Below are 23,207 nucleotides of genomic sequence, written 5' to 3'. Positions count from 1 at the left end.
AAATATGAAAATAACAGGAAGCAACAATCACTATTCCTAAATATTGCTCAACATCAATGGACTCAATTCCCCAATAAAAAGACACAGATTAGCAGACTGGATGTATAAAGAGGACTCAGCAATGATAGCAACTTGATAAAGGAAGAAATAGAGAAATTAAAGACTTCTTAAAATTTAATGAAAATGAAGGTAAAACATACCCAAACTTATGGGACACAATGAAAGCTGTGCTAAGAGGAAAACTCATAGCTCTGAGTGCCTGCAGAAAGAAACAGGAGAGAGCATATATCAGCAGCTTGACAGCACACCTAAAAGCTCTAGAACAAAAAGAAGCAAATACACCTAGGAGGAGTAGAAGGCAGGAAATAATCAAACTCAGGGCTGAAATCAACCAAGTAGAAACAAAAGGTACTATACAAAGAATCAATAGAACCAAAAGCTGGTTCTTTGAGAAAATCAACAAGATAGATAAACCCTTCGCTAGACTAACCAGAAGGCACAGAGAGTGTGTCCAAAATAACAAAATGAGAAATGAAAAGGGAGACATAACAAGAGAATCAGAGGAAAATAAAAAAATCATCAGATCCTACTACAAAAGCCTATATTCAACAAAACTGGAAAATCTGGAGGAAATGGACAATTTTCTAGACAAATACCTGGTAACAAAGTTAAACCAGGAACAGATAAACCATTTAAACAACCCTGTAACTCCTAAAGAAATAGAAGCAGTCATTAAAGGTCTCCTAACCAAAAAGAGCCCAGGACCAGATGGGTTTAGTGCAGAATTCTATCAGAACTTCATAGAAGACTTCATACCAATACTGTCCAAACGATTCCACAAAATTGAAACAGACGGAGCACTTCCAAATTCCTCTATGAAGCCACAATTACTCTTATACCTAAACTACAACAAAGACCCAACAAAGAAAGAGAATGTCAGACCAATTCCCTTATGAATATCAATGCAAAAATACTCAATAGAATTCTTGCAAACCAAATCCAAGAAAACATCAAAATGATCATCCATCATGATCAAGTAGGCTTCATCTCAGGTATGTAGGGATGGTTTAATATACGGAAAACCATCAACGTAATCCACTATATAAAATGGGGTACAGAGCAAGGAAAGAATTCACAGCTGAGGAATGCCAAATGGCTGAGAAGCACATAAAGAAATGTTCAACATCCTTAGTAATCAAGGAAATGCAAATCAAAACAACCCTAAGATTCTGCAATCAGAATGGCTAAGATCAAAAACTCAGGTGACAGCAGATGCTGGCGAGGATGTGGAGAAAGAGGAACACTCCGCCTTGTTGGTGGGATTGCAGACTGGCACAACCTCTGGAAATCAGTCTGGTGGTTCCTCAGAAAATTGGACATTGCACTACCTGAGGACCCAGCTATACCACTCCTGGGCATATACCCAAAAAGATGCTCCAACATACAACAAAGACATGCTCCACTATGTTCATAGCAGCCTTATTTATAATAGCCAGAAACTGAAAGAACCCAGATGCCCTTCAACAGAGGAATGGATACAAAAAATGTGGTTCATCTACACAATGGAATATGACTCAGCTATCAAAAACAATGACTTTATGAAATTCATAGGCAAATGGATGGAACTGGAAAATACCATCCTGAGTGAGGTAACCCAATCACAGAAAAACACACATGGTATGCACTCATTGATAAGTGGATATTAGCCCAAATGATCAAATTACCCAAGATGCACAGACCATATCAAACTCAAGAAGGATGACCAAACTTCGGATGATTCATTTATTTGAAAGGGGAACAAAAACAGCCATAGGAGGGGATAGGGAGGCAAAGTTTAGAGCAGAGACTGAAGGAACATCCATTCAGAGCCTGCCCCACATATGGCCCATACATATACAGCCACCAAAACTAGATAAGATGGATGAAGCTAAGAAGTGCATGCTGATAGGAACTGGATATAGATCTTTCCTGAGAGACACAGCCAGAACATGTCAAATACAGAGGCGAATGCCAGCAGCAGTTCACTGAACTGAGAACGGGACCCCTGTTGGAGGAATTAGAGAAAGGACTGAAAGAGCTGAAGGGGATTTCAACCCCATAAGAACAATAATGCCAACCAAGCAGAGCTTCCAGGGACTAAACCCAAAGACTACATGGACTGACCCTGGGCTCCAACTACATAGGTAGCAGTGAATAGCCTTGTAGGGGCACCAATGGAAGGGGAAGCCCTTGGACCTGCCAAAGCTGGACCCCTGGTGTAGGGGATTGTTTGGGGGGGGTGGTAATGGGGAGTGGTTGGGGAGGGGAACACCCATTTAGAAAGGGAGGGAGAGGGGTTAGGGGGCTGATGGACAGGAAACCGGGAAGGGTAATAGCATTTGAAATATAAATAAGAAATACCCAATTTAATAAAATAGAAGAAAAAAGGAAGGATGAAAGAAAAATACACATAATAAAGTTATATGGAAGCAATAAAAAAAAGAAATGAAAATTGAACCTGTTAGTGGTTGAATTAGTCAGGAAATAAGTCATGTAAACAGCAAGGGACCATGAAGAACTCTATGGAAAGTTTTCATATTGAGAATTGGAAAATATGATCCAAAGAAATAAGAGAGGTTTAAAAAAAGATCCAAAGACTTAAAACATTCAAACAGAGGAAGAGCCTTGTCTGGTACTGCCAGCATTGAGATCCCATGTGTACTGCAGGCTGCAGGAGAGAACAGCCATAGAGTGAACCTGGGACAAAGAAGGTAGAAAATGTCAGAAAGGAGAAAGCCAGAATATTGTAGAAAAAACAAAACCTCAGGGGAAACATAAAAGTTCAAATGGGAGAGAAATCACGAACACAAAACAACATAAACAGGATAGAGAAAAAATGGCAAGCCGGGCTCTAGGTTTTATTCTGAACAAGAGAATTCCACATGTCATAAACCATAGGAAACCCGTGTTGTGGAGAAGTAGATTCTGACTTTTCCTCTCCAAATGGATCCTCCAAAGCTCAGCCTGCTCACACTAGAACAGACGAGTCTCCAGAGAGAAGAAAAGCCACAGAAACGAATGTGAAGGATACAAAAAGCATTGGCATCCCCAGTGTGTGCAAAACATGAAAGGGCACATCAGGATGAGAAACCATATAAAGATAGGCAAAATGGGAACGCCTATGTGACTGCCATTCAGACATACCCAGTAGCACATGGTGGAGAGAAGCCTGCATATGTAAGCCAGGACAGTCATATTTGTAAAACCCTTCATTTCTAATATGTGAAAGAAATTGTTCTGGGGAAAGAAAAGTCTGTGAGTGTAAGCAATGTGGAGAAGCCTGTGGTTTATCTTCTATTCAGAGATGCGTGAAATTACACTGCAGAGAAACATGCACGTAAGCAATGTGAGAAAGTCCGCATGTCCATGTTCCCTTCAAATATGTGAAATAATATGCTGGAGAGAAGCCTTGTGCTTGTAAGCATCAAACACATTGAGATAGTCACAACAGTTAGTTTCAAATACATGTGTGGAAGTTAGGCCCTGGTTCTTTCTGCCAGCCCATGCTCCCAAAAATAAGGCTCAGGCTCAAAATATATATTTTCAAATACATTGGCCATCTAGCTAGGCTCTTCTCTGACTGGATATAACTTTAACTATCCCATGTTTTCTAGCCTACACTCTGCCACATGCCTGGGGACCTGTGCTCAGGTGCCATGTGTCCACCTCGTCACACCTTTCCAGCAAATCTCCTGCCTCTGGCTCTCCCAGAACCCTTCCTCCTCCCAGATGTTCTACCTCTGTTTTCTGCCACAGGCCATAGGCTTTTTAACTGTCAGGTGATGCATCCATACAAAACACAAGATAATTCTCTGTATGTTTCCCCTTTTTAGTTCAATAAAAGGCTCTTTTTCTTTATAATATAAATTGAATAACAATTAGGAAAGCATTTATAATATCCAGTCCTTATATATGTGGCAACTTAAAGTATTCTATCATCTATCATATCTTGGTGAGTTCACAAATCTGTATCTAAATCATTTTCTATTCTAACTTGTATTACCAACCTAAAAACATCTAAGACTTAGAAAACCGTATTAAATCCTAAACAATAAGCTTATAGTAAGACTATGAACTAGTCTACCAGTCTACTATCTAGTCTTCAATCCCATAGGAGAACTAAGGAGTAAAAATTACCTGAGTATGTGGGAAGTACAGGAATGCAGCTTCCAAAAATTATAGAAATGACAGAGACAGCTGACCACCTTGAAAGTCCCCAACATTCTCTGTAACGTTGGAGCATCTCTCTTTAAGCCTTCTTGTTCGGACTACCTGACAGACCTTGTGTGAAGCAGGAATTATGAAGGACTTGCTTACCTTGACTTGGCTGAGCTTAACAGTTGACTATCCTGCATTCATTTGTCCCTTTTGGACAGCATTTAGTCTGCAGATGAAATTAGGGCATTTTCTTTGCCTGTAGCTGGCTCACTACAGTTGAAGCAAGTCCCAATACAAGTTTTTCGATGCTCATCATTTTGAAATGGAATGGGGATACTTTCAGAATCGGACCTATCTCATAGTCAAAAGATCTTTTAATAATGAAATAATTCTAAATGTCATACTCTATGGATCTCTGAAAACCATCTTTGAAGACCATCTATTTATAGCATATCTGAGTTGTCAAATATTGTTTATTCTTAGCAATTTTTATTTGAATAGCATCAAAAATATTTTATTGTAATTAACTAAGCTAGTATCTAATATGACCATGAGTTTGACTATTAACTTGCATTACTTAATTATTTTAAACAGTTTGCAATAGCAGCCATTAAATATGACTAAACCTTGTATTTTAAAATGAGTTGCATAGGCATAATACCTATTATACAACAGTTGAACTATACATATGTCATGTAAATCTTAAATTTTGTATCAATATCCAAAGAGTTAGACCAATGAATGCCTTAAACCTGTATCAATATACGAAATTCTGTAACAGTGTAACAAAGTACAATCTTAATTCTGCATCAATATATGAAGATCTCTGCCAAGGTAAGATTATGGTTATAAATTTAGTTTTTGGATTAAGACTAGATTCAGTATTCTATCCCTCTTTGTCTAATTTATTATATTTCTATATCCTCTGTTTTCCTCTCAACCCCCTTTCCTTTATGTAAGAGAGAAAGAAAGATAGAGAAAAGGAAAGGAAAGATAGAAATCCCTGAGTCTGAGCTCCCAATTAGTTTTCTCCCTGCCACACACCATAATTATTTGTCATCATCTCATGAAATGACAAAACTGTCCTTTGCAATGTAATGATGGATGGAAAATCATGCTAATGCCACACCTGGAACGTTGTAGTTGATGTCCGTGATCTACTGACAAGGGTGATCTTACAGCATTTTGAAAGGATCATGAGAACAGAAGCAGTCACCACAGAATGAAGCAGGGGCACTTGGTAAACACACTCCTTCTTAGAATTGAAATGATAAAGAAAACAAGATGTGGGACAGCTTAACTGGAAGCAAAATCAAAGGACACATTTGGGTTTTATCATTAGCTTTATAATGTAGAAATGAAGTTCGTAGGCAAACAAGCTAGAAGCTCCTAGATGGGAAATGGAAAAGCAAAATCCTTGAAGCATGCATGAGAAGTTGTAATTAAGAACAAGCTTAGAATTAGCTCAGCAATATAGAGATTCCTTTTAAAGAAAAGAACACAGAAGTGGCAAGAGTTCTCAGTGGGTAATCGTGTCTGCTACCAAGACTGGTGACCTGAGTTCAAGCAGCAAGACCCATGTCACAGAAAAGAACCCGCTCTAAGGTGTCCTCTGACCTTTACACACATGCCATGGCAAACATGGGTCATGGCACACAGTGCCACAGACATACACCAAAAGAAATAGAATTAAAGTTAAGAATATCTTGAAACTTTATTTAAAAGTAAAAGACAGTGGTACAAAGTTAAGAGAGAGGAGTTTTAAGGTACAGGGAATTGAGTGTAAGTAACTTTGATATGATCAAACAGTGGAAATCGGGAGTTGTAGACAGTGCCCTTACTAAGTGTGGTTCACTTGGTTCCAAGTGATGGGCATGGCTCGATGTCAGGGAGCAGAGCTGGAAAATCCTCAGTTGAGTGACTGGAAAATATTTAGCTCTGAAGACAGGAATTAGGTCCATGAGCCTGGATGTTACTGTGTCCTCCTATAGGGATGGAGACTCAGCGGTAAAAAGTAACAAGCATAAAGCACTTGGGGCACCCACAGGAAAGAGTTATGCAGCTAAAATCATGGGTGAGGAAAGTCTTTTTATCCTAGGAAAACACAAAAAGTGAGCTACAGTAGAGCATAAACGTCTATATAAAGTATGCTATTAAAATCATGTTCATATAGTAAAATATCAGCAATAAATATATTGAATGTTAAAATTATATTTAAATGGTAAAATTATAAGAAATTTTTATTCTTTGTATTTTTTAAAATTTTGAATATATGTAAGTGCATAAGCTGCATGTGTGTAGTATTTGTGTGGGTGGTATGTGCTCACATTGGTGTGGGCAGCTGAGGACGCTGGGAGTCCTGCTCTATCATTTTCTAATCCTTTGACCTATACTAAACCTAGAGTTAAGCTGGTAAGCAGTGAGCTCCAGCAGTCTACCAGCTCTCCTCTACCCCAAGCCCTGGGGTCAGACCGCTGGATAGCCCTGACATGCTTTTTTTGTGTTTATTTTTGTCATTGTTGAGTTTTATTTGTCCGTTTTTGTTGTTGTTGTTGAGACATATTGTCACCATGTTGCCCTGACTGTCTTGGTATTTTCTGTGTAGACCAGACTAGCGGAGAACTCACACAGATCTTTCTCTCTGCCTGATAACCGCTGAAATGAAAGGCATGTGCCACCATGCCCAGCCCACGCCTAGTTTTCTACTTTGGTGTTAAAGATTCAAATTCAAGTTCTCATGCTTGTAGAGCAAGTGTCCTTACCCGGTGAGCTATCTCTCCAGCCCTCTTTGTGCTTTAATAACTTACACAGTGAGTATATAAGACATACTCCAACATAACCCATCCCAGGAGTAGATAGGACCTTGTCTATGGCTCAGAGATCAAGCTCAGAACATTAAGGCAAACTAGCAGACAGCTCAGAACTATAACAAGGTTAAAGAATCTAGTTGTTTTCAAAGGTCAAGATGTTAAGGAGTTATAAGTGAGATCACTGAGAAACTATAGCTTCACCTCACTGTGCTTTCTTTAATCCTGGTGACTAAACATAGTTAGGCAGGCACCTGTGCAACCAGCAGAAGTGGTAGGGTCTCATAGGATCTACAGGAAAGTGAAGGTTTTATGAGGTCGCATTGTTCAGCTGCCCTAAAATAGCCCTGTATTCACTTACTTCTCCCCTCTCATTTACTACTAGCATGTTTTAATCCTTATCCCTTGAAAGAGTTGAAGCAGTATTTTATCCATAGACTGAAAATGTCAAGTATTTGTCCACCTTGATGTTTGGCCTTACAGAAAATTACTACTTACTGACAGATAGTTGCATTTGTTTGTTTATTTGTTTTGTTGTTGGTTTTGTTTTGGCTTTGGGGGATTCATTTGTTTGGTTTTAGGATGTAAGATGTGTTTCCAAAATCTGTTTGTTTATTTCAAGGCCAAAACCTATGGGCCCCACAGGACAAAACCAGGATACTGCAAGTTAAATTTTATTGCACACAACCATGTCCATTTATTTTCATATGATTTGTCTTTCTTTTTGCTATGATATCATGCTACAACATCTTGAGCTAAATAGTTGAAACACAGATCTTAATAATGTATAAAGATTAAATATATACCATCTTGCCCTTTATAGAAAACTTTGTGCATTTCCTGTACTGTACAAGTTATAAATGTAGCATGCCCTTTAAAAAGGTTTTGAAATTGTTTCTTTCATTAAACAATAATTTTATGAAATAACTGCCCCTGTTACTGTGTTAGGCTACCAGCAAGTTAGCTCGTCATTCAAGATTAAAATGGTAGAGGTCGGAGGATTAGCAAAAGCAATGGTCCAGTCTGCACTCCTGCTTGAGAATCAGCTTGTTGAGAAACTCTGGGTTCTTAAAGTTCTGCAGCATCTCTCTACTTCTGGTGTGTATTACTGAGTTTAAACATTTCATTGTCCAACATTTTGCTCTAACAGACTGTGCAGTATAACTAGTTTGTTAAATTTAATTTTCAGGAGTTAACTGCACTTTGATGGTGAAAGCCCAAGCAGCCAGCAGACTCTGTGCTCACCTCAACGACCCGGATCCCTCAGGACAGCTTTTGTTTCGTTCATCAGAAGTACTGTGGAATTTATTGGAGAAATCTTCAAAGGAGGAAATTATACAGCAGCTCAGTAACTTGGAATGCCTGCTGTGAGTACATGTAGATAGGAGTGTCTTGCCTTGAAGCATAGCCAATGATAGATAACCACAACTTTGAATCTGTGTTCAATTCAATTTTTGACTCATCTGAAGGCTGTGTTTCATGAAATCTTCATACTAAGATCTAGGGGTTTGTTCTGGTACTGCTATGTATTTAAATGCTAAATGCTGGCCTCCAAGATCTGGTTGCCCCTGAGGAGGGGGCATATACACATACTGTGTAAACTTTGCCCCTCAAGTTATCCCTGACTGGTTAATAAAGCCTGTTCTTGGAAGAAGAAAGAGGGAGGAGCAAAGATTCCTGGGCTTATGGTCTGAGGTAGGAACAATGAGAAGGAGAGAGGATGAAGAAAGGAAATCACCATGGGATGGATGGATGGTAAGAACATAGATCTGAGAGTTGGCCTGATGGAGTAGGAGCATGGCTAGAAGGAACATGGTGAGTGGCATCTTAAGGATCACCAAAGATAAGTAGACAGAATAGCAGAAAGAGTTAATATCTGCCCAGGTCTAGTGCTCTAAAGCTTATTATAAATCTAAAGGTCTATGTGTCTTTTAATTGGGAAGTAAATGATCTGAAGTGGGGTAGAAACCCCTAATAGATATCTAAAGACAACAAAAGGATGTACCAAAACTCTAGAATACTAATTACCAAAACAAATCCATGCCCAACATGGGGCACAATTTATAAAAGGAATTATCTTTAATATAAATGTAATCAGTGAATTAATCTGGCGGCTGTATTTCTTAGCCAGCTAATTCCCCAATAACCACATAGAAAGGCTAAGATTTATTAGATCGCCTGAGCCAAGTACTGAGCAATGATTACTCGATTATAAACCTCTACGCTGGTCAGACTCCCTCCTGGCTACACTCCCATCTTACCTGAGGTTTCATCCTTTCTTCATCCACCTCTCCTCTCCTGATAGTTTCTCCACCTCCCTCAAGGCTTCTTCCTTCACTTCCTGACTCTTTCTCTGCCCCCCCAAGAATTGGAAGTCCCACCTTATTCTCTCTAAGGCTCTGCATTGGCTCTTTGGTTTTTATTGGCAAGCAGAGAATGAATGAGGAGCAATGTTTATACAAACTTGGGACATAACAAAACCATGTCCAGTTTGAAACAATGAGGGCAGAGTAATCAGCATTTGAATAGCACAGTGGTAAACTTTACACAGTGAACAAAAGCATTATGCCTACATAAGAAGCTATACTTTTATTGTATTGTGAATTTTGAGATAGGTTTTATGTAGTAAGACTGACCTGGAAATTGCAATATAGCTGAGTGAGGATGGTCTTCTATTTCTTCTCCAGCACTGGAGTTAAATACATATGTGCCTCCATGCCCAGAAGTCACACCTGTCTATGTAGGATGCTCTAAAACTATCTTATTATATAGCTAAATTGTACCTCTACAGATGGATAAAGTAAAAATTAGACTTCTAGAACTATTTATGCATTAAATTTCTGATTAGGATTTACCACCTTTCCTGTTGTATATTTAAAATTGTCACTTAAATGTGCACAAGTTTTCAAATAAGTTTCAAATAATTCACTTATTTAATACATGGTTATTGCCTGTTGTGCTAGAGTCGGTCTGAGATTATAATAATACAACTAAAGCGTAGGTGAGGTAAGCATCATACTTTTAATCCCAGAATTTATGAGGCAGAGGAAGAAATCTCTGGGAGTTCAAGAGTGAGCTCCATGCCAAACAGAGCTACATAGTGAGACCCTGTTTTCAAAAAAATAAATAAGAGCCGAAGAGATAGCTCAGCAGTTAAGGTTTTACAGAGGACCTGGGTTTGGTTCCCAGCACCCACAACCATTCATAACTCCAGCTTCGGTGGATTCAGTGCCCCCTGGTGACCTCCCTGGGTAACACACATGCACATGCAGTGAAGATACATCTGAAAGCAAAACACATTTGTGTGTGTGTGTGTGTGTGTATACATATTCTAAAATGGACCTTCTCTTATAGTTATAGAGAAAAATAAGTACATAAGCAATTAAAAGAAAGTATAATAGTCATAATGAAAGAATTTTTGCAAAGTACCACATCTTTTTCAGAATAATATGGATGAATGTTTTTGTTGTCAAGTGACACAAAAACCCAACCCTGCTGTCCTATTTAGCTTTAACTGTTAATGTGGCACAGTTCTCTGTTAGTGAAAAGAGAGTCAGATCAGATTGGCCCGTATGTCTGTGGGTGACTGTCTTTACTGGACACAGCATGAGATGGCGCAGATCACTGTGGGCGGCACATTCCCTGGTCCATGGTTCACATGGTACAAGAAATCTAAGGTTCCTCCGTGGTTTGTGCCATGCGTTTATGCCTGAGTTCCTGCACTGAGTTCCCTTCAGTAATGGGCTGTGACGTGGAAGTGTAAGCCAGACCAATCATTCCCTCCTCTGAGCTGCTTCTGGTCAGTGTTTTATCACAGAAAGGAAACTAGATCACTGACTGATGAGGATGCAGCTTTAAAAAGTGATCTTAGCAAACAAGAGGGCTTAGCTCTTCTCCATCTATTGGTGCTGCCTTCCACTCTTTCGATGTAATTCCCATAGAACCACAATCTAGGGAGAGTGAATGCCTAAATAAGAAATATAACAAAGTTATACAAAGTTATTACAAAGATAACTGCAAATGGTCCCAAGAGGCAATAACTGTGACTGTCTACTAAGAAGTGTGACCTGGAACTGAGCTGGTGTATGCTGCTCTGCTCATCAGCCTTAGCAGGATCTCAGCCATTAGGAGTCAGTCACAGGGAAGCATCACACATAGGAAAGAAGTAAAAGTCAGTTTTAGAGGGAAAAAACTGAAAGAAGTTGAGTCTGATGAGAGCAGAAGAGTAGAGCAGACTGCTAAGAGCTGAGGCTCCACTTGGCAAGAACCAGGGCAGCAGGAGCCCTGGGATGCCTGCTAGAAGAGAGGACCTAGCGTAAGAATAAAGAGACGTGTTGAATGGCTTTACCATGGCACAGTTAAATCATGTAGAGCAATCACACTGGCGGGTATGCAGTGACGTCAGTGGGTTCTTGTCCGGTACAGTGTTGTGAATTAGGAGCAGGTTGGGTAGGGTAAAAGAAGAGCAATACTTTGGGCAAAGTCGAAAATTAGAAGTAGGACCTTATTGATAAGAAGCCCAAGTATTTCCAGAGATAGGTCTTAGTTTGATCCTTTAGCAAAGATTCAGAGAGTTGTAATCTTTTCCTCGGGGTCTTAGGGGGTAGAAATCAATTTAGGGTGCTGAGTTCCAGTAAACCTGCTCTTCCGGCTAGCAGGCTCTGACTCCTGACTCACAGGGAACGAAAGGGGCAAGAGAGCTCTCTGGGCTTCCTGTTTGTTGTGAGGACATTGGTTCCTTTATAATGGCTCAACCTTTGTGGTCTAAATGCTTCCCCTAAACCCACCTTCCCAATACAGTTCACACAAGAGAGGGTTTCGACAAATGAATTTTGAAAAAACACATTTTGTGTATAACGATATCCTTTTGTAATATTTTATTTTCTAGGACTTTGAAGGAAGTATTTAAAAATCTGGTTATGAGGGGGCATAGTCACTATGAGCGTCAGCTTAGAAATGATATATTAGTTATCACCACAATTATAGCTCAGAACCCTGGAGCACCAATGATTGTAAGTACGCATCAGATCCTATTCCCTTTAACGGTGAAAGTGGTGGTGGTACTCTAAGTTATGTTTTAGTATTTATCTGTTATTGTACTGCTAACCTGTATTTTACTATCACAGTGGTCAGCACTGCACTTCCAGCCTGCCTTACTGCTGTGCTCCGCTGGAAGCCAGCCCCTCTCTGGACCTCAGCACTTACACATTCGTGCTCTCCGGTGTTTCCTTTGTTGCTGCCTATCTAGCTTCGTTTCTTTTCCGCTGGAAAAGCTTTATCATTTCCTGTGGTACAAATGTGGTACCTGCTCTCAACAAAGTCTCTTGGGTTTCTTTTATCTAAGATTATCGGTAATTTACCTTAATTCTTGAAATTTATGTTCATTGCATATAGAATTCTAGGTTGAAAAAAAATCTCTATTAGCACTTGAAAGATAATGTTCCACTGTCTTCTGCTCTCTGCTGTTCCTGGTAAGTACTGGTTATTTGGAATTCTTGCTTCCTGATATGAAGTGTTCTTTAAACTGTTTTCAAGATTCCCCCCTTTATCACTGGTGTTCAGCGGGTTTATTAAATGTGCCAGGATGTTATCACTTTTCTGTTTATACTTTATAGTATCCTACATATGTCATTTTTTTCAGCAAGTCTGAACACATTTGTGTCATTTTCACCAATAATTTTCAGTTTATTCTCTTTCCCCACTTGGTCTAGCATTCCAAATATGTATACATTTAATTATTTTTTGAATTGTCTCATATGGTTGTAGGCTTCTAGTCACTGTTTTCAATAATTTTTCTCTCTGGTCCTCAGATTGGATGGTTGTATTGGTTATATATTTAAATTAACTAAATTTCCTGGTCTCATCCATTGAACAAACACCCCTTTCTAGTGGGTTTGTATTTCAGATCTTAGAATTTTTCTTTTTCTTTTTCTTCAGTTCTGGAGATGAAGTCCAGGACTTTCTGCATGGTAGGCAAGGACTCTACCACTGAGCTACACTCCTAGTCCCCCTTGATTCGTTTTTATCATTTCTGTTTTATGCAGTTTCCCATTCATTATGCGTATCTTTACTGTGTATTCTGACATAGGCCTCTGAAGAGTGCTTTTTCAGTTTTATTATGAGTAGACATTGGACTTGTCCGCATTCATACCTATGGTGGGTTTCAGTTCAGATCTCAGCTTGGTTCTTCTAGCCGTAGTCACCATATGTAGGATTATGTGTACTGGGTAGGCCAGGCAGCTCAGAGTCAGAGCCTTTGTGTGCATGTTTGCTTTCTGCTTCTGGCTTTCCCTCTGAGACTGTGCCTTTCATTCTAGTGGCCATGGCTGCCTCAGTTCTCTGATTCCTTGATCCACTTAGACTGTAGATTTACCTTTGAGATTAGCATCTATACACAAGGTGTAGAATAGGATTGCAGTTGGGCTAAAAGCCAATTTTAAGAAGAGTTGGTGTGAGAATCTATACAGTGAATTCTTTAGTCTTTATCCAAGTTCCAACTTCTTCTAATGTGCTTTCTCTTGGCTAAGAGGGAAGCACAAGATGAATGCTTTTCATATTTTTGTTTAAAGTTTTTTTCATCATAACTACCCAACTATATCAGAAGCAAACTCTCCCTATATTTAAAAATATGTATTTTCATGATTTAGTGTTGTGTATGTGTGTATGAGTGTAGGTTAGTCTATGAGTGTAGGTGCCTACAGAGGCAGAAGGTAGTGTTGGACACCTGGAATTGGAGTTACTGGTGTTTGTGAGACACCTAAAGGGGGTTCTGAGGATGAGCACAGGTCCATACTCTTTAACTCCTCAACTCTCTCTCGAACCCCTCCCTGTACTGTATAGTGAACAAACAATTGAATGATTAAGATCACAGTGTTCACGCACCAGCCGTATTACTATACTACCTATAAAGGCCCCAACACCTGACACTGCACATCAAGTGGTCCAACATAAGAAAAGTCATGGAATTCATACTGTCAAAGCACATAAACCGCCTGACATAACTCCTAGTTAAGTCTTCCACATGTTGATAGACTATGTTTGTCTGACAGGCCATGGCCAGTCAGTGAGTTCTCAGTTCTGCTACTGTCAACATCCTAGTAATTCCTTGAATATAAACCAAAGCAATAACATTCTTACATTTTCAAAGGAGCCATGTGAATCCTGAAGAGGTAGAAAAATCATGCTGTAGATGCAAAATCCCAGTATTATGTGCACCTATAACGTTGCCTAATCCATAAAGTCCAGTCAGCATGTCTCTGTCAAAAATGAATTCCCTGTGCTGAGGAGGTATTTGCAGCTCTGATCATTCTCCTGGGCCTTTGTGTTAAACAGTGCTGTTTTGCTCTTCCTGGCTGTCCTCTGATGTAAGGATAGTGACAGGGATAAAGGTAACCTTGGAAAGAATAGCTATTGAAAAGAATTGGCCTTTCCACTGCTGTGGTATCACTTAAAGGTAAGAACTAGGTGGGCGTGTGCTGATGTCTCACTCGCGCACATATCACGTCAGGATTCATGGACTAATATAAAGTACTTCTCGGAGGCTTCAGCAGATTTAACTTAATAAGTAAGCTCAAGCTGTCTAGCCGCGCAGAGGTGCTTCTCGCTCTTGCTCATAACTAGTAGGGTTATAAGTGTGAATGAAGTGCAGTGTGCAATTATACAGCAGCAGTTGAATAGTAGGCAACTGGGCACCCCTACCTTGTTTGCCATTCCAATCTCACCTCTCTGCTTGTTTTGTGTGTTTATAATAGGAATGTGGCTTTACCAGGGATTTGATTCTATTTGCAACTTTTAATGAAGGTAAAAATTGTACCGTCTTGAGCATTTTGGGAGTGTCTTGGTGAGTCTTTTATGTAACGTTAGCTTTCATTTCACTCTCTGTGTTTTTCTCTCACAGTTAAAAGTCAAAATCCTTTGGTAAAAAGTCTTAAGCTTTTTAATTGCTATGAAGATTTTGAACTGAAGAAATTGCTATTCAATATAATTGTGATCTTGTGTAAAGATTTAACTACTGTACAGGTAAAGACTACTCAAAACGGAAAAGTTATTCAAGTTATTCAATGTAATTGTGATCTTATGTAAAGATTTAACTACTGTACAGGTAAAGACCATGCAAAATAGAAAAGTTAATAGAAGCATCTTATATTATACAGCATAGTATTTTTAAATCGTGTTTACAAATCTTTCATTAGCCAATTCATTTCTGTACCATAGAAAGTAACAACCTTATCAGCTTGAATTATAGTTCTTTAAAATGTCCTTTGCAAACAGTAAACACAAAGGATAACTTTGAACCACACACACCAAAAAAAAAAAAATAGTAGAAGTCTAGAGATGGAACAATATATTCAGATCTTCTAAGAGAACTTAAAACAAATATTTCACACAGCTTAGACCATTCTCTCTCTCCCTCCCGCCCCCTCTCTCTCTTAAACACTGGCCTTGCTGCCATTGAGGCAAGCATTCCATCACTAAATCGCCTGCACAGTCTGCACATATGACCGATCGGTTTCCTCCGACTGTCAGGAAAGGGATGATGGAATTGAGAGGAACTGCTGACCTCTCATAAAGGTCTCAGACGCTTATGAGCCTGTGTTTTCTCCTCACAAGCCTGACATCTTTCACTTCTAGTCACCCATCTCTCTCTCTATGTTCTGTGTCACACAGTATTTCAAATGTTGCCCACTGAGTTTTCATAGTGATGCTAGAACTAAGATTCTTGTTCTTACTCAACTCCGTCTCATTCTCCTTCAATGTACACCATGAAGTGACATGCTGGTGAATTCAGAAGAGAAGTTAAAAATTCATAATTGTTTCCTAGACTAATGCTAAGTAAGTAGAAAAATAGTATTATATAGGACAGTGTTTTACATTCTGGCAAACTGAAATATGTATTAAGGATTATATTAACCACTGGCCATTTCTTTTTGCCATTGGTCATTTTATAATTTTTCATGTTTTAACTTTTATTGAAATGCTAGGTTCCATAGAATTATAAAATCTTTAAGTGTCTGGTTAAAAATGACTTGTGACGTGACTGATAGTCATTGATACAGTGTATCAATTCTTTTATTTGTACATAAGAAACGATTAGCTTGCAGTGCCCTCTTATTGCATTTATGTGCCTTTGAGGGTTAGAGGTGCAGGTGAGTGGGAGGCTGTTGGTCCAGCACTCAAAAGGCCCCTGGTCTGATCCCTAGAACTATAAACAAAGGAAAACTGAAAAATGAGGAGAGAGACACCACCCATTTATTTGCCTCCAACTTCCTACCTCTGTGATGTTGTTGTATATAGAAGCACACATGTGAGTTGCATCAAAAATGATTGATGTATATTTTCTGCTATCATTGGTTGAAGAGCTCACACACCAGGAAAGGAAGTCACTTCTCTTAATGTCCTTGATGGTGCTAGTGTGTTGTCGTTTTGTGTTTCCATGTATTTGGGGTATCTATCGTCAAACAGAAGGGAAATGTTTTGAAATTATCACTGAAACATCAAATTTGAGATCTTGTATTTAATTTTGCTAAATTAAATAAAGCTATTTTAATTATGCTCCTAACAAAGTACATTTTGCCCTTTCTTATAGCTTTTAATCGATGGCAAAGTTATTTTGGCTTTGTTGACCTATGTAAAAAAGCCTGAGAGACTCAAAATTATTGAGTGGTCTGCAGCACAGTATGAAGAACTACAACTGCATGCAATTGCCACCTTGTCCTCAGTGGCTCCTTTGTTAATAGAGGAGTACATGTCATGCCAAGGCAATGCTCGGATCCTTGCATTTTTAGAATGGTGTGGGCATGAGGGTGAGTGCCCTTCAGGTTCTGTCAAGACTCTGTCTGGTCTGCATTTCAGCTGAAATCTCAGCGTTTGCATAGAAAAGCAAGTTAGTAGTGAAGAAAACCATAACAAAGTCATTCCTTTAGTGTATTCAGAGTTAATAAACATTGAGATCTTAGGGCTAGAGAGATGGTTCAGCAGTCAACACCACATACTGCCTGCCTTGGGCTCCAAGCTCACAACTGCCTGTAACTCCAGCTCCAGGGCATTCAGTGACCCATGCAGGCGCTGCATTCATGTGCACAGGACCCCACATCTACACATAATTTAATAAAACAAGTGCTTTATAAACATTGAGATTTAAAAGTTAAATATTAACAAAGATACTAAATATAATTAATAAAAGTTTAAAAACTTATATATAATTTTCTTCAAATATTTGTATTATGAGGTCTATACAAAGATTATACTTAGGAAGGAAATTAATATGGACAATAATTTCGGATATTCATCCAACAAACATTGTCTACTGAGTGCCAGACAGCTGCTGAAAATACATTTAGGCTAAAGTGGACACAAATCCCTAAATAATTTCATAAAGTTTAAAATCTAGTTATCTAGCCACAAGTACTGACTCTAAGATATTGTCTGTCAAAGAGAAAAGCCTCGATTTGTGACTGTTATTCAATTCTTGGAAAGAAAATAAATATATTCATGCGCTTACAAATTTGATTAGGAAGATCCAATTTCTTTCTGTCAGTAATGTTTCTCTAGAACACATTGGAGGCATGAGAAAGCGAGAAAGAAGACTCAGTAAAATTCACTAGGCTATCTATCCATAAACTCACAATCCTCGCACCCCAGCCTCCTGGGTGTTAGACTTACAAACTATTCGCCACCCCGCCTGATGAGAAGCATCTTGTAGGATGCATGTCCATTACATCAGCAGTAGCCAGACCCAGACCGTAAGTCCCAGCTACTAAGGTGCTGAGACTCTCTTGATCCCATGACTTCGAGACAAGCCTGAGCAACCTGTAGAAAGTCGTATATTTATTCACAAAGGAGATAAAATCTTTATCCTTTGTATGTTCTACCTTCTAAAAAGTTGCTAAACTTAACCTTATTAAATTAGTAAATAAAACAGTTCTGAACATTGTTCACATTGTTTTATATTTACAGAACACTCCAAGGCTACACTCCAAGATGTGTAGCTAACAGTTACTGGTGCCTCCTGTGTGCTGGGCCTCACTCACTTTGCAGAGTCCCTCATTCATTTCTACCTCTGGTTTGTCAGCTGGGCAGAACTCAGTCTGGGATGTGACATGTGTTTCTGACCGCATAATAAAGGCAAAGCAAAGATTTAACCCAGACTCTATCATAACACACAGTAGTGCTTGAATTCTTTTAAAAATCCTTAACCTAAGGCTACTTATAGAAGGACCTTTGAAATAATGTATTACAACAAAAAGGAAAGAGAATATTAGGAATGTACCCAGTTACTAGAGTGCCTGCGGAGAACCTGGTATGTCATGTACCTATAATGCCAGCACTTAGGAGGTAGAGGCAGGAGGACCAGAAGTTTGAGGCCATCCCCAGCTACCTAACAGGTTCAAGACCAGCTTAGGACCCATGAGGCTCTGTCTCAAAACGGAGAGAAAATTGTACTTTGCTTTTTATCAAAACTCCCCATAAAACTGTAGTAATTAAAATGATGGGGCACGATTCTGGTGATAGACCAATGTGTCGACTGCATGTGAGAGATGGCATTTCCGGAGACACTGATAGTCTGTGAGAGGAGGATCATGTGGAAGCAATGTCTCCTCCTTAGGAAAATGAAAAATTTAGATTCTCTCACCTTGTTTAAAAAAATAAAAACAGTTGCAAAATGAAGGCTTAAATCTGAACATCTAAACTGTAAGACTCTTAAAGAATCTGACAGATATCATTCAAGAATGTAGGTAACAATCATATGAATTACAAGCAAATCTATAATGAAGTCTGTACATACCCATACTTTGACGTAGCTACTACTCTTTGATATGGAATCCAAGTTGAACTTTCTTAAAAAATGTGTATTTTAGCAAGAAGGTAATTCAACTAACAAGCATAGAAAAGATGGGGATTGCTATGTTACTCAGAAAGTTTCATATATTCTGAAAATATTTTAGGTGCTCAACCAGAGAAGTAATAAGAGAAATGCAGGTTAACCTAAAAAGAGCTACTATATAACATTTAACAGACATAACAAAAAATCAGTTGGTTTTGTGCATTGTGTCCATTTGGTAACTTTCCTAAGATTCAGGTATCATCTCCTGTATGACTTTGATCACTTGGAGAACCCCTTCTCCATGCAGGACGAGGACAGACTGTTCAATGTAGTGTTCGTACCAGTGAGTGGATAAACTGTGATTTGTTTTTAAATGAATGCTGAAGGCAACTAAAATAATGACCCAAGTCTGCATATGATACTGTAAATAATTTTAAAAGATTTATTACTTTTATTTATTATTATTTTTAATTAATTGTGTGCACACATGTGAGTGGAATTGTTCCTAGAAACCAAAAGTATCAGGTCCCCTGGAGTTGCTGGTGGTTATAACCTACCCACTGTGGGTGCTGGAAAGTGAGTTTGGATCCTCTGGAAGTACAGTGTGTATTGTTTATTGCTCTAGCCCCCGGTGTGAGTAATTTTTAAAAACATGGCATTTACTAACAGAACATTGCAAAAGGCACAACAATGATACCTTTGGGTAAAATTTTAGGAAGCATATTTCCTTTCTGAGACTAGAAAGAAATGGAAGAGCCAATATTTCTGTAAAAAAAAAAAAAAGAAAGAAAAAAAAAAATGATTGGATTTTAATGTTTGCTTAAATATATAGACATTTAAAATATATTGTATGTTGTTTTGTTTATAAATGAGAACATTTACTTGAAATGTTTCAGGCTTTGGGTTTCTTCGTATAAATTAAATGATTAATTTTCCCACAGATTCCTACTTCATTCATGGCAACAGTTTCCATGGTACAGGGGGCCGTGGAAACAAGTTTGCACAGATGCGTTACACTTTAAGACTCCTCAGAGCCATGGTTTATCTTGAAGATGAGACTGTGAACAAGGACCTTTGTGAAAGGGGGGTTATTCATCAACTGATAGGTAAAATATTGCATGGCAGACCGTTGGGGAAAGTTTGGTATTTGTAATTCTAAAAGCTTTGTATGAAATTTTTTTATACAAATTGATTCTATGAATGAACATATCCTTACTATTTTCCTGGGTTTTTTTTTATCTTGTTGATATCAAGCAATTCTCTTTTATAATCATTGACCCTTTAAACATTTATTTACTCAATTCGAGACTACTTTATTAAGCAGTATCTTTTTAATTTTAGTGAACTATTGTTAGGTCTCATTTTTCTGGTAAGGAGATTTCCACTTCTGACCAAGCAGTGTAGACCCATTTTCAAAGCAGATAAAAGTTTCCATTCCATTTAGAATACTCACACATTTGTGTGTAGAGCAAAATATCCCAGAGTCTCTTTTCTAAAACAAATACTAGAAAATTCATGAATTTCAACTTCCAGTTCAAACTGCTTTGCCTTTTATTCTTTGAAGATACGTAGTCCTCCAGCCCTCCCATCCCTAGCTCTGAAAAGTGCTGTCTCAGACATTGCTTCATAGAAATGCCATGTAGCTGGCCCTCTGCAGTCTAACTTTCCAAATCCACATGGTCAACCAACCAGAGAAGTGTCTATCTGAGCAGAAAAAGACTTTTCTTGTCATTACTCTGTAAGTAGTGGTTTATAACAAATATTAGCATAGCATTTCCATTGTACTAGGAATTACAAGAAATTCTCAGGTGATTCAAAGTATACAATGATATACATACAGTTTCATATGCAAATTCTATAGACTTTCCTGGATTTTGGCTTCTCAAGAGCATCTGTACTCTGCCCATGTTAGCTCTCTGTTGCCATGGTAGATAACCAGAAGAAACTGGCTCACGGGTTTATAGATCTCCACACATGGTAAATTTGGCTTAATGTTTTGGAGCTGTGGCAAAGCATTATGTCATGCTGACCTGGAAGTGAAAGAGAAACAGGAAAAGGCCAGGTTCCCATCACCATCTCTTCCAGTAGGCCACACCACTTAAATATCACACCACTTCCCAACACATAGACCTCTGGGGGACAGTCTTTTAAAAACCCCTTTACTTGTTAAAATATTTTCATCCACACTGGCAACGATCCACCTGCTTCTGCCTCTTGAATTGTGGGATCAGAGGTCTGCACTCCCATTTTGTTAAAACAAATAAATTGAAAGTGAAGTTATGTAAAAACATTTATCTTTATTCCAGATGGGCTTAAAATAACTCAACACGAAGTACATTTTAATCACAATTATGTACATTTTATTGCACAAAATTCAGTCCAAGGAATTCATTTTTTCGTCATTAGATGTCCAATGCGCTATCCATTGCACTACAGAGCCACCTCCAAGGGATTCATTTTTAACTGGAAATGCAGTCTTTGTATCTCCAGGAGAAATAGTAATCCTGCCTGAGCTGAGGGAATGTGTTAGGGGGAAGCAGAGCAAACAGCAAGTTTTCTCAGGACATTTTTCCTTTCATTCAAAGTTGATTTTTGTTACACAGTTTTCAGATGGAGGAGTCTTGTCTTTTTTTAACCTAGCAGGGCTTTGTAGCAGTTCCATCGTCAAGAATATAGAAAGTACATTGCATACCCATGAAATAAGCTTTCTCCAAAGATGGAGAGATTAAAACCTGTATCAATCAGGATGCTGGGAAACATGCCCTGCTAAGAACTAAAGAAAAACATGGCATGTCTTACCTTGTGCCCTCAGCTAGACACTTGATGGTGGTGTAGAGAGTAAATGTTTCCAAAGGGAAAGAGGCTTAGTTATTTTCAAATTTGAGCAGTCTTAATTGTAGATTCAGTGGATGGTAGTTTCAGGAAGGAATGAAAATTGTCCTTTCAAGCAGAGGTATTGTGAGCAAGAGATACAGTACTGAAATATGCAAGATACCATGTTCATAGAAGGCATAAATGGAGCCCAAGTTTCATAAGACAAGTATGAGATAGAGTTAATTGTGCAACTAGTGACCAAGCTGGAAAAATTTTTGAGTAGAAAATAAGAATTTGAATTCCATACTTCATAGGGAGAGATTAACAATTTTGTTTAGCTAGTCTGTCAATACAATGCTATGGGCTTTTTAAATTTTAGTATAATTTTGTGTATATGTATGTATGTATGCATGGTGTGTGTGTGTGTGTGTTCAAATTGCCATAATTCACATGTAGAGGTCATAGGATATCTTTGTGGAGTCATTTCTCTTCTTCCATCACCTTGCATAGGTTTCCAGGATCAAGCACACGTTACCAGGCTTTTCCAACCCAGCATCTTTGCACACAGATCCACCTCCCTGTCCCTAATGCTATATTTTAGAAAGAATGGAACAGAGACAGTAAAGGCAGAGAGTCCAAGGTACCTTTAAAAAATGAAGAAAAATATTTTTATTAGCACACTGTGTGCTCTAGCTCAAAGGCCATAATTTCCACCCCTGCTAGGGAAGTCAGATGAGGTAATCTTGAAAGAGAATTGTAGCCAGCTATGACAGGATTTCTGTGACTCCTCTAATAAAGGAACACAGATGTGTGCTGTGCTCCCACTCGTCACCCTTCCTCCTGAAAGGATGGTGCCAGAGGCAGCTGTGCCAATAGACTGCTGGCTTCCTTGGGAATCACTCCATAGTTTCCTGTTAATGACAGTGTGCTCTTCACCAGCTTAAAGGGACTTCCTAATCCTGAAAGCTCAAAGGAGCTCCATTTTAGAGACAATTTTATTGTGAATGCCACCTGATCAGGGCAATGACTGTTGAGTCACTTTCAGGCTTGTTTGCAAGGGGAGGATTTTTAAAGCTCATGGAATCCTGCCTAAAGTTGCGGAAGTCGTTCTCCTTATGTAGACTTGAAGAGAAGATATAGAAGAAGAAAAACAACAACAAAACAGAGATAGAACACACACTTAGAAAGGTCTCCCACGTGTGTTAGCAGCTAACCAGAAAGAAATGAGGAGATATGACAACTTACAGTCAGACATTTTGATAACAAATTTGCAGAAGCATTTATCTACACTGTATGGAACTACATGATTTTAAACAAAATTTATTGGTCTAAATAAGTTGTTAAGTTGTGATTTAGTGACATTCCACATATTCTGTACTAACATTTCTACATATGCAACACTGATAATTATACTGAGATATTTTATACCCGTGTGGATGTATATGTATATATGTGAACTTCTTTGTGAGACAATTGACTTAAATGCTTGAGAAATCCATTTACTACCCTCTTTCCACAGCTTCTAGGTTACCATGCAATGAAATTAGTCCCTTCTGTAGTAAAAT

The 23,207-nt window shown here is 38.6% G+C and overlaps 1 protein-coding gene across 4 annotated transcripts in view; it reads left to right on the top strand.

Moving 5' to 3' along the window:
• Nucleotides 1-23,207, top strand: part of Cfap69 (cilia and flagella associated protein 69) — a 70,821-nt gene that overhangs the window by 24,795 nt on the left and 22,819 nt on the right. For all 4 annotated transcript variants that reach the window (XM_032907020.1, XM_032907018.1, XM_032907021.1 and 1 more), the window contains 7 exons: nt 7,953-8,102; nt 8,194-8,371; nt 11,893-12,016; nt 14,756-14,804; nt 14,902-15,023; nt 16,591-16,807; nt 19,770-19,934. In XM_032907020.1, coding sequence (XP_032762911.1) covers nt 7,953-8,102; nt 8,194-8,371; nt 11,893-12,016; nt 14,756-14,804; nt 14,902-15,023; nt 16,591-16,807; nt 19,770-19,934 — 1,005 coding nt within the window. The remainder of the gene's footprint in view (nt 1-7,952; nt 8,103-8,193; nt 8,372-11,892; nt 12,017-14,755; nt 14,805-14,901; nt 15,024-16,590; nt 16,808-19,769; nt 19,935-23,207) is intronic.

This window comes from Rattus rattus, chromosome 6 (genome assembly GCF_011064425.1).
Source record: "Rattus rattus isolate New Zealand chromosome 6, Rrattus_CSIRO_v1, whole genome shotgun sequence".
Lineage (NCBI taxonomy): Eukaryota > Metazoa > Chordata > Mammalia > Rodentia > Muridae > Rattus > Rattus rattus.
Note: the sequence above shows the minus strand (reverse complement) of the source record. Positions and strands in the feature narration are given on the sequence as shown.